Here is a 12669-nt window from a genome sequence, read left to right as displayed (position 1 = left end):
TAGGCCCTATAGTATAGTATAGGGGTTCAAGTCCTTGTTTCATGTCCTTTATGTTCATTTTTACTTTTGTTAATTATTTGTATTGCTCCTTGTTTTTGATTTTGCTGTATTATAGTTGCCTTTGTTATGCACCTTGTGTTTTGTGGGTGGTCCCTCAAGAGTCAGGGCCACCTGCCAATCACCACCAGGAACTGCCTCCCCACCCTAAATCTCCCACAGTTCCCAGTAGTTCACTTAGAATGCGCTTGGGAGTTTGATTCAGTGCTTGCCCTTGTTACTAGCTGGGGTTTGACAGTGATATCCCCCTCTAGTGGGCATTATTGGAACTCTTTAGCGCTTGGGACTCCTAGCTCATGACAGCTGAAGTCATATTATCTTAAAGCCAAGATGTAGTGCAATTGGTAAGTGTGGTTTGTCCAAAGCAGAATGGTGTTGGCAGTTTAAGCTATGCTACTAATTCACCATGTCAATTTCTTGCAGCTCCTGTATGACACTTGAAAGCACTTTAGTGTTGTTTTCACTTTACAAAGGCACAATGTAAGAAAAAGCTTGTTCAACTATAGAAAAGCATATTTTTCTTTACAATGAATTATGTCAGCAGGTCATTCATTCATTCATAAAAATTACAAAAAAGATACATTTGAAATGGCAGTACCTTCTGAACAGGTGTCATTGCTGCTCACGCTGAGGCGTTCGGCATTCCCTTGGACGTATTTATTATACAGTTTAATCCGTAAGGCCCAGCTTAAATCGGGTTGTCTCACAGTGTTCTTAAGCCTTCGCCTTGCATTTGCGAACCAGTTGGACACCTATGAAAAGAAAAATAAAGAGTGAAACATTTGAACCTTAAAAGTGATATTTCTCGTGAAGTAATATGCAGTAGGAGATCTTCCATCCCGGGCTAATTTCAAGGAAATGCAAGAAGGGGTGAAACCTACACCTATTTCCAGTCCCACACCTCCCACACCACCTCCTCACCCGGCTGGAGTCGGGTGAGGAGGTGGACAAGATCGGAGAAGGAGGTGAGCGAAGAGAGGCCCTATGTGTAGAGAAGAGACAGCTAGGGAAGAACCCGGGATTGTGAGAGACTGTGGGGAGTGTTTGGTGGCGGTGCACATTGTGACTTTGTATATATTTTGTGAATAAACGTGTGGTGATGGCTGAAACCGTGTCCTCCTGTCTGTGTCTGGGCTGTACCCTTTCATAGAAGCTATAATAGAATGAATTATTAAACATTAGGAAAAAGACTGAATGTAACTCAAAGCTGAAAACACACTAAGTCTCTGCCTCGTCTTAGAGAAGCTACCAACGTAATTTTCCAAGGTTAGAATGAGGTAAATGAGTAACACACTCACCTCTAGAAAATGGCAATAAACTGATGGGAAAGCCCAAACAGCCCTCTTAACGAAGTGGTGCTAAGACCAATGGGACAATCCGCTAAACGGCCCTCTTAACAAAACGGTGTTCAAATTAATGGGGGAATCGACATGAGTCACAAATTACTGGTGGCTTTAGTTGATTGGAGGAGATGATAATGTTCTGTATATTAAACGTTAGATGACGTGATGAATTAGAAGAGGTGAGGTTATATTACTGTTGAATTCTGCTCTGTATTTGTAATATTTCTATTTAACTATTATATTGTATTGAGGATTACTTGTGTTCTGTTCTGTGTATTGTGTTGTATTTACCCCCCTTTTCTGACACCCACTGCACGCCCAACCGACATGTAAAGGGGTCTCTCTCTGAACTGCCTTTCCCAAGGTTTCTTCCATTTTTTTTCCCTACTATTAGTTTTTCCTTGTCTCCTTAGAGAGTCAAGGCTGGGGGGCTGTCAAGAGGTAGGGCCTATTAAAGCCCATTGTGGCACTATAGGCTATACAAAAATAAATTTTATTGTACTGTATTGTATTGTAAGGAAAAGTGTAAAAGTAGATGAATAGCTTAATTGTTTGCTCACTCCATGGACTGAGACATTTGTGGATAAATCTGTGCAAATAAAGAAACATTCTGCGTTCTCATCTGCGTTCTGTAAATGCCTTCTTTGAAGATGGAGGAAAGTATTTTCTTACGACACCAGTCCCTGCCACTGAAAAACAACCCCACGGCATGACGTTGCTACCACCACACTTCACCATTAGAATGGTATTATTACACAGGTGACGAGCAGTGCGTGGTTTCCTCCAGACATGACTCTTAATTAAGGCTAAACAGTTCAATCTCGGTTTTACCTGACTAGAGAATCTTCTTTCTCACAGTCTGAGGGTCCCTTAGGTGCCATTCTGCCAACTCCAATCAGGCTTTCATGCATCATCTCGCCACTCTGCCATAAAGCCCAGATTAGTGAAGTTGTTGCAGTGGTGGTTATCCTTTTGGAAGTTTCTCCCATCTTCATGTAGCTTAGCCCAAGTGACTATCAGATTCTTGGTCTCTTCTCTTACCAAATCCCTCCTTCTGTGATTTCTCAGTTTGGCTGGGTGGCCAGTTCTAGGAAGAGTCAAGGGGGTTCCTCACTTATTTCATTTGAGAATTATGGAGATCACTATGACCTTGGTAACCTTCAATGCTGAGGGAATTATTGTGTAGCCATCCCCTGATCTGTGCAGGCAATTCCTTTGACCTTGTGGCTTGGTTTTTGCTCAACTGTGAGACCTATTATGGACAGGTGTGTGCCTTTAATAAGCAGTCCAATCAACTGAATTAACCACAATTGGACTCCAAACTAGGTGTAGAAACATCTCAGTAATAATCAATAGAATGGGAGGCACCTGCACCAAATTTCAAACAAAGGGTCTGAATACTTGTGTCAATATGATATTTCAGTGTTTTACTTTCTCTCGTATACGAAGTACAGGGAAGATATTGTAATTGTCCAAAGAGTCTATGTTGAGATTTTGATGAATCTCGACGTTTTAGACCTCCCTGACTTTCTCGTATACGAAGTCTAGGGAACGTATTGGAATCCTCCAAAAATACAATTTCGAGATTTTGACCTTCCTGAGTCCGATTTGCTTTCTCGTAGGGAAAGTATTGTAATCGTCCAAAAAATTTAACTTCAAGATTTTGAAGAATTTCGAGTTTTTGACCTTCCTGAGTCTGATTTGCTTTCTCGTAGGGAAAGTATTGTAATCATCCAAAAATTTGACTTTGAGATTTTTAAGTTATCTCTGAACTTATCATGACTTACAAACCTGAGCGCACATTAAGATCTCAAGATGCCGGTCTGCTTATGATTCCAAGGATTAATAAAATAACAATGGGAGGTGGAGCTTTTAGTTACAGGGCCCCTAAACTGTGGAATGGTCTGCCTGCTACTATAAGAGGTGCCCCTTCGGTCTCAGCTTTTAAATCCCGGCTGAAGACTCACGACTTCAGTTTAGCACACCCTGACTAGAGCTGCTGATTAACTGTACAGACTGCATCTCTGTTGTCAGTCTCTAGCACTAAAACATAAGTAACATGATAGTTAGAATTGGATACTAACCCTCACTTATTCTGTTTTTCTTCTCGGTACTCAAATGTGGCACTTGATGCCACGGCCCACCTGCCAAGTTGTTTTGCCTGCCTAAGGTAAAGTCATCCCAGATGGAGGATCGTAGGAATCATGGGAAAGATGGGTCCTTTCATCGGATTGGCTGGCCCAGCACTGTTTCAGCCATGGAATGGCCAAATGGGGGAGGCAGCTTGAAGAATGAGGTCTCCAGGACTCTACACAAATCCAAATCTTATTATGGGATATATCATCTACTGTTAAATTCTGCTCTGTACTTCTAAAATTTATATTTTTTATTTCTTACTGTATTGAGGACTTGTTCTGTTCTGTGTATTGTATTGTATTGACCCCCTTCTTTTTGACACCCACTGCACACCCAACATACCTGGAAAGGGGTCTCTCTTTGAACTGCCTTTCCTGAGGTTTCTTCCATTTTTTCCCTACAAGGTTTTTTTTCTGGGAATTTTTCCTGGTTATCTTAGAGAGTCAAGGCTGGGGGGCTGTCAAGAGGCAGGGCCTGTTAAAGCCCATTGCGGCACTTCCTGTGTGATTTTGGGCTATACAAAAATAAACTGTATTGTATTGTATTGAAGAATATCGATGTTTTAGACTTCCCTAAGTCTGAAAATACCATTTTTGGAATTATGTCTGTGTGTGTGTGTGTGTGTGTGTGTGTGTGTGTGTGTGTGTGTGTGTGTGTGGGTGTGTGTGTGTGTATGTAAACACAATAACTTGAGAACGCTGTCACTTAGGTCAACCAAATTTTGCATACATGTATTAGGTACAAAACACAGATTTGGGCTATTTCCACTAACCGGGAGTGGTACTTTATCTTTTATTCATGCAGCTGTAGATTCCGATTTATTCAGCTTTACTTTTATAATAATTGTTCAATATATTATTAATTTGATTTGATTTGTTGTTGATAGATCTTTAATATACGTAATATAAAAATATAATCATTGTCTTGCGGTTTACTCCTCAAATATCCATCCCCATATCTGAGTATACGAGAAAGTCTAAGGGAGACCACTCCTGATTTTTATTTTTAATACATATGCAAAAAATTTCTAAAATTCTGTTTTTGCTTTGTCATTCTGGGACATTCTTGATTAGGGAAGAAATGAATTTAAATGATTTTAGTATAAGTCTGTAAAATACCAAAATATGAAGAAGTAAAGGGGTCTGAATACTTTCTGAAGGCTGTGACCACTGAGAGGGGCATCACTCTTCACACTCCACAGTCTCACTATTGTTCGTTTCTTTTCCTCCACAGACGAGTTTTGTCGACCTCTGACTCCCCAACTAAATGGGGGTGGGCCCTTTTATGTCGGACACAGGAATACATTCGGTGTTAGGACATTACAAGGACGAAGCACTCCTGGATTTGTCTGGAGCCGCAAAAAATAATGACAGCCCATCCCTGCAGCTCCCCCTGGTGGCACCCATGGAACCCAGCTATAATAATAATAATAATAATAATAATTCTTTACATTTATATAGCACTTGTCCTCATCAATCAAAGCACTTTTCATAGTGACTTGTACAATTATCCACCTGGATGATGTGACAGCAGCCATTTTTGCACCAGTACGCTCACCACACATGAGCTATTAAGTGAGGCAGAGTTAGCCAATTAGAGACAGGGGATGATTAGGGGGCCACAATGACTAGGTCGTGGTGGGCAATTTAGCCCGGACGTCGTGATACACCCTACTCTTTGCAAAGAATACAAAGGGATCTTTAATGACTACAGAGAATCAGGACATTGGTTTAACATCTCATCCAAAGGACGGCGCCATTTTTACAACATAGCGCGTCCGTCACTGCACTGGGGCATTGAGTTCCATATTTAGACCACAGGGTGAGTGCCCTCTGCTGGCCATACCAACAACACTTCCAACCGCTACCCAATGGTATTCCATTCAAGTAATGGCCTGCCCCAAATATGCTTAGCTTCAGGTGGATGAACTCTTCTGAACTGTGTGGGTTGATCCAAAGGACTGCAACTCCCAGTATGCACTGCAAGCACTATGAATAGACCCACCAACCCAGAAATGTCTCCCCAAGTCCATCTCTGATCCTGGTCTGCCTGACAAGTAAGAGGATGGGATTCATCCCGGGTCAAGATGCTAATCTGTCCTTACCGTCAGTCACAAGGCACACTATTTAAAGAAGGAAATGGTATTAAAAACATTTCAAAAGCTCATATGGTCTGTCATGCTTGCTTTCCCTTAAAAAGCATGGCAAACAATCTGCCCACATTACAGTATTTGTTCTTCGAAGGGTCCACCTCCTGCTCAACACATCTTGGCAAAGTTGCCCAGAATTTCTTCCAAAAAGGCGTTTACTAGTCGGCCACACGCTGTATTCTTTTCATTTTGAAACTTTTTTTTTTTTCTGTATATTTTAAGCACACCTGTAACTAAAAATATCATAGCCATTACTTCAACATCTTGGAATTCCTAATGAAGAGCTGTAGACTTGTGGCATACTAAACCAGCAGTTTGCAAAATAAAAATCTAAAAGATACCAAAAAAAAATTGGAAAGAAGAAAAAGGATTTATTTTTGGCATATTTAATTCTCTTTCCAATAAATCCCAGAATAGATGGATCCTATTTGCCTTGTTAGAATGAAAACACCACAGCTGAGCTCCCACTGGTGCAGGCACTCATGGTTAATATGAAACGAAGCCTGACTGAACATAGCATTTATTTATTGGGGGGGGGATGGGGTTGTGCGGGGGGCTTCACCCACTTTCATCCCCGGCCTCAGTGAAAGAGTCAGACTTCAGAATGGAGCTGCACACTGGACATCTTTCATTGCAGCATTCATCGGGACGTTACACTAATGGGTTTCTACAGCAGCAGATTTAATCCAAACTTTCTAAACATTTTGTATCTGAGGTCAGAATCTGACCTTTCACCCTCACCACCAAACATGCTTACAATTTTTACAGACATAATGATAAATCCTGGCCGTGGATGAATAAATCTGCAGTTATGGACCCCAAGGGGATTCTGAATTATACTCGCCACATGCTTGTGATAAGTCTTAACTCTTTAAGCTAGTTGCCAAAAAAACTGATGTTTGCAATTTTTGCAGTAGCCAGCTTCGAGGAGGAAAGAAAAAACAGAAAAAGATAATACTTTTTATTATACAGAAGGCTTCTGGGAAAATGGTAACAGTAGCTTCTTGAACTGAGAGCAGAACGTTGACCCCAGATCAAATTTTAATTGCAAAACAGCTCAAGATCGGCTGATATTTATATATATAAAATCCCTATGTGCGTCCAGGTGTCCGTATGTGGGTGTCTTCTGGTGAAGTGCACATGCGCTGGGCATGGTGCTATGCGCGATATTACCGTCAGAGAAAGTTAGAGGCGTTTTACGGAAATACAAACCAGTATTACTGCGAGAGGAAATTAAAGGTACACAATACAGTGACTCATATTACAGCCACATACAAGCCAGTATTACTGTCAGAGGAGATTAAAGGCATATTACCGACGCGCACGCCTGTATTACCACCAGAGAAAGTTAAAGGTATATTACGGACGTATATTACGGACGTACAACCCAGCGGATGTACAAGACGGTATCCTTTAATAAGGGCGCGCACAAAAAGGCGAGCCTCAAAAGGACGACCTCAATTGGGCACAGCGAATAAAGGAGCGCGTAAATAAAGATCTGCACCTGTTGCTCTTCACATATTCCAGAGCCATTTGAACTAAATTATCTACGCGCCCTTATTGAATAGAGCCGTACAAGACAGTATTACTGTAACACAGAACATTAAAGACACACAATACACGGCGGCAGCCCACGAAGAACGGTCAGCTCAGCAAGTAAACATCAACAAAAGAAAGGCTGAAAGAAAGAAAAATACGACCAACAAAAAGAATGAGGTCAAAGTCCCTTGCCATTTAATATAGACTGTTCCTACTAATGTTTATGCACTACTGTTCTAGCGCCCGTTATTGTAACGGGCTAAATGACTAGTTCCTATATAATATGCTACCGTGGCTGTCCGTTTGTCTGTCCAGGATTTTAAATCACCTGTAGCTCGCAAACCGTTTGACCTACTGACCTGAAATTTGGTACACACATACTACGTGACGTCTACTATCCGCTTTTGGGGTGATGATTGACCTCCAAGGTTATTCCTCTTTTTATTTTATTGTAGAATCAATTCTCGGCAGCTTGCAGCAGGGCGTCTGTGTGACGTATGCGTACGGGCGCCGTTGTCATCTCTACCACCTTCGCCATCACCTCTTCATATCTTAAATCATTCTTGAGGCAGATTAAGTGCCAGCTTAAGTGAAAAATTAAAGAAAACGTACTAAGTAATTGCAACACAAACACTGACTTGATCAGTTTTAACGTGAAAAGATGCCAACGAAGAAACGGGCCGCTAGGGTGGAGAAACGAAGAGCTGCTCAGGAAGCAGTAAGTGCATCAACCTCTGAGCAAACGAATGCTAAACGTACAGAGAAAGAGTAGGAAAACTAGGAATGCTCAAGTTACGTGGATTCACTGCACGTATCGTGCAGTATGCCATTACTGGTTGTAACACAATATATGCGCGTCAGTTCTAAGTGATTTGCATCCAATTGATCCTCACCTTTATCTGATAAACTATTACTGTCCTGCCATATTGAATTTAATTCAGTTCAATGCATCGAACATTTATAAAAAGCATTTCCACTTCTTTGCCCAGTATGCTATACACCAGTAGTTCTTAAACATGTCTTTCCTCACAACCCAATTTTGCATTTTGTGTGTCTTTGTGTCACATAATCACCTTGGACCATCATCTACGGGATCCATCCCTCTTGTGGAAGGTGGATACCCGGTTGAGAATTGCTGCCTATTGTCAATTCTTCCTTGTTGGAGAATCGCTACCAATTGTCAGACTTCCCTGTTGGAAAATTACTGCCGATCATCATCACTGGCCATTGGAGAATCTCGGCTAAGGGCCGTCTTAATGCATGGGCACGCTTGGCAGTTGCCTGAGGGCCACACGAGCATAGGGACTCAGGTTTTTTCTGATGCCTATGGATGTTTCTGTTTTGCTATCAAAACAGGGACCTCAGTGCTCTAGTTTGCCGGGGGCCTATGATGCTGTTAAGACGGCTCTGTCACTGCTGATCATCATCTTCTGGGGGGGGGGGGGGGGGGGCCTTGGGGGATGGTTCCCTCGGACAATCACCAACATCATTATACGAGGGAATTGTTTTACCCTTGCAAGCAGCAGCCCATCGCAAGGCTTACTGAAAACTGTTTGTGATCTTTTCTCATTCAGTACTATTGTGATTCACGACTCAGCACAAACCAAGTTCAGACATCACGCGCCATTCCATAATTTAAGAAACTTTGCTATACACTAATTAAAGTACAGTGTTCTAGGTTCAAGTCCTGTACCCAGTTGATGGTGCAAGTTTGCTCCACATTCCCAGTTGCTCTAGGGAGCCTCTTGAACCTGCCACCGTCTGTAATGTAACCAAGGAATGAGCCTGGCAGTTGAGGACACAACACACATAGCAAGGGGTATGGGCTTTAATTAAAACAAGCAAACCAAACAGTGTTCAAAACAAAGTGCACTGCTCAATCCGTAATAAATAAATAATTAATCTATAAAAACGGTGTCAAGGTTGGGAGCATGCGCTGATCGCACAAACATGACAAACCACCTGGATTGGGACCTGAGTGCAGTGGGTGACACCTCAGCACCACACTGGAACAGTGTGAGGTTTTTTTTTTCATGGTGGCTGGAGTGGATGTTAAATACAAATAAATAAGAATCCTCTAAAACAAGATTAAAAATTCCCAGGTGGCCAACTGTCCTTTCAAACTCAGTCCCAGTGCATCCCTTTAAAAAAACGGAGGTCTCCTCAGCTAACCCCAAAGGGGACCTTGCAGCCGGAGAGACGCCAAAGCAGCAATTCAGCCAACCTTCCATGCTTGTTCTTCAGCTCAAATCCCTGCTGACATCTGTGGACATGGCAGGGCACTATGCTGAGTCTCTGACTCCCGCTGCCAGGCTCATGTCCCTGGGGTTCACAGATCTCTCCGCAGAACACCTCACGGAGCCTTCTGATACCCCTGCAGCCCCCACTTCCTTTCTCCCAGCCCTTATGCAGAGTCGCTCCAACCGAGCAGCGCATCAGTCACTCCAACTCCCAGATCGTTCTGCTGGAGGGGCATTCAAGTGCCAACGACCGTAGGCCACATGCTCCCATTGGGATGTCCTCCCGGCTGCCGGTCTTCCTGCCTGCTTCTCTCTCCTTCCTTTAACCTGCTTTCTTTCTTTTTTGTCCTTTTCACTCTCCTTTTCCTCGAGACAGTTCCCCGTTATATGCCTCTGTAGGTGCAAGTCGCAAACTGCGGAAAGCCAATGAAGCAACTAAGTAAAACTCACCATCACGTGCAGGCATGGTCCATCTCAATCACCCCACCAACCTCCTGTAGCCACGTGAGCACACACGCCCACAGAGATCGAGTCAGCTATTTGATTATTCATTTATGCATAGCTGCAGACCCACTATACCACAGAAGATTAAATGTTCTCCCCATGTTAGCGTGGATTAAGTGGGTTTGGGAGTGTTATATTATCCATCCATCCATCCATTTTCCAACCCGCTGAATCCGAACACGGGGTCACGGGGGTCTGCTGGAGCCAATCCCAGCCAGCACAGGGAGCAAGGCAGGAACAAATCCTGGGTAGGGCACCAACCCACCGCAGGACACACACACACACACCAAGCACACCCACTAGGGACAATTTAGGATCACCAATGCACCTAACCTGCATGTCTTTGGACTGTGGGTGGAAACCCACGCAGGCACGGGGAGAACATGCAAACTCCACGCAGGGAGGAGCCGGGAAGTGAACCCAGGTCTCCTTACTGAGAGGCAGCAGTGCTACCGCTTCGCCACCGTGCCGCCAGTGTTATATTATATTATATTATATTATATTATATTATATTATATTATATTATATTATCTCCTAGAAACTATTGAAATCACCAGAAAAAAAAATTGAAATGCAGAGTCGGTGGTTTCGTTTAGCGGACGTGCTCGACCCCCATGTCTATCAGTAGCTAAGCGAGGTTCTCTCGCCTCAAAGGTTTCGTTTTGCCGATGTGCTCGCCTCGCTTGTGTATTAGCGGCTAAGTAAGTTTGTCTTTTGTTGGCGGTTTCACTTTGGCGAGGGAGTCACTTTCTTTCAGCTTCATGCTGCAGCCTCACATTTTTTTCTTCTTCAGACTCTTTAACTTGGGGCGCTTTGCCGGCTCTTTGAGCTTCATGCTGTAGCCTCGCACTTCCGGGCCGGACACACAGACACACACACTTCCACGTGTAGACATTTATATATAAGATTATCCAAAGTACCCAGAGTTGTGTATTTATAGAATGGGTTAAGGAGAGAAAGTAAAGGTTTCTATGTTGTTTTAATGGTAACCCTGTTGTTATTGCTAGTGGTCCCATCTGTCATCCACACCGCCTCTCTATCAATGTCTCTGCTCTCATGAATTGAGATTTTTGTTTTTTTTGGATCCAACTGGATTCCAGAATTGTGGTAACTCCTTGATGGATTGTAACTATGAATGCTGTCATGTCTGGCTCATCCTCTTATTTCACGGTGGACAGTTTGCAGTGCTTAAATAATAAAGAGAAATCAACAAAGCAGGAGTTAAACAACAACCTTTTGTTGTGCTGCACTTCCAGTCCCGATCAAACCTCACCCAACACCCCACTTCAAAAGCCCATGATACTTCTTTTAAATTACAGTGGATAGAACCAGCATGTGGCATTGCTCAGGGAAGTTATGTTAAATGTCTGGTTATTTAGTTTGCTAGTTTGGCTCCAGTCTGTTTGGATGTTTCACTTGCTCTGAGCCAGCAGGTTTGTCATTCCAACAAGTGGCACGTCACAAGCATTAACACTGCTTTCACGAATATTGAGATATATGCATTGCGTTTGTTATTCCAATAGATGGCACATTACAAATATTAATACTGCTTTCACGAATACTGAGATAAACGCATTGCGTTTGTTATTCCAACAGATGGCACATCACAAATATTAACACTGCTTTCACGAATACTGAGATATATGCATTGTATTCCAACAGATGGCACATCACAAATATTAACACTGCTTTCATGAATACTGAGATATATGCATTGTATTCTAACAGATGGCACATCACAAATATTAACACTGCTTTCACGAATACTGAGCTATCTGCATTGCGTTTGTTATTCCAACAGATGGCACATCACAAACATTAACACTGCTTTCACAAATACTGAGATATATGCATTGCATTTGTTATTCCAACAGATGGCACATCACAAATATTCAAAATACTGAGATATATGCATTGCATTTGTTATTCCAACAGATGGCACATCACAAATATTCAAAATACTGAGATATATGCATTGCATTTGTTATTCCAACAGATGGCACATCACAAATATTTGAAAACTGAGATATATGCATTGCATTTGTTATTCCAACAGATGGCACATCACAAATATTAACACTGCTTTCACGAATACTGAGATATATGCATTGTAATCCAACAGATGGCACATCACAAATATTAACACTGCTTTCACGAATACTGAGATATATGCATGGCGTTTGTTATTCCAACAGATGGCACATCACAAATATTAACACTGCTTTCACGAATACTGAGATATATGCATTGCGTTTGTAATTCCAGATGGCACATCACTAACATTAACACTGCTTTCACGAATACTGAGATATATGCATTGTATTCCAACAGATGGCACATCACAAATATTAACACTGCTTTCACGAATACTGAGATATATGCATGGCGTTTGTTATTCCAACAGATGACACATCACAAACATTAACACTGCTTTCACAAATACTGAGATATATGCATTGCATTTGTTATTCCAACAGATGGCACATCACAAATATTCAAAATACTGAGATATATGCATTGCATTTGTTATTCCAACAGATGGCACATCACAAATATTTGAAAACTGAGATATATGCATTGCATTTGTTATTTCAACAGATGGCACATCACAAATATTAACACTGCTTTCACGAATACTGAGATATATGCATTGCGTTTGTAATTCCAGATGGCACATCACTAACATTAACACTGCTTTCAC

At 42.1% G+C, this 12669-nt stretch overlaps 1 protein-coding gene across 1 annotated transcript in view; it reads right to left on the bottom strand.

Annotated features, from left to right (window-relative positions):
- The window catches only part of mkxa (mohawk homeobox a), a 130503-nt gene that overhangs the window by 89721 nt on the left and 28113 nt on the right, over positions 1 to 12669 (bottom strand). The window contains exon 4 of the mRNA XM_028804348.2: positions 656 to 809. Coding sequence (XP_028660181.1) covers positions 656 to 809 — 154 coding nt within the window. The remainder of the gene's footprint in view (positions 1 to 655; positions 810 to 12669) is intronic.

The sequence above is a fragment of the Erpetoichthys calabaricus genome, chromosome 6 (genome assembly GCF_900747795.2).
Source record: "Erpetoichthys calabaricus chromosome 6, fErpCal1.3, whole genome shotgun sequence".
Lineage (NCBI taxonomy): Eukaryota > Metazoa > Chordata > Cladistia > Polypteriformes > Polypteridae > Erpetoichthys > Erpetoichthys calabaricus.
The sequence above is the reverse complement of the archived record's forward strand: the minus strand, read 5'-3'. Positions and strand labels throughout refer to the sequence as shown.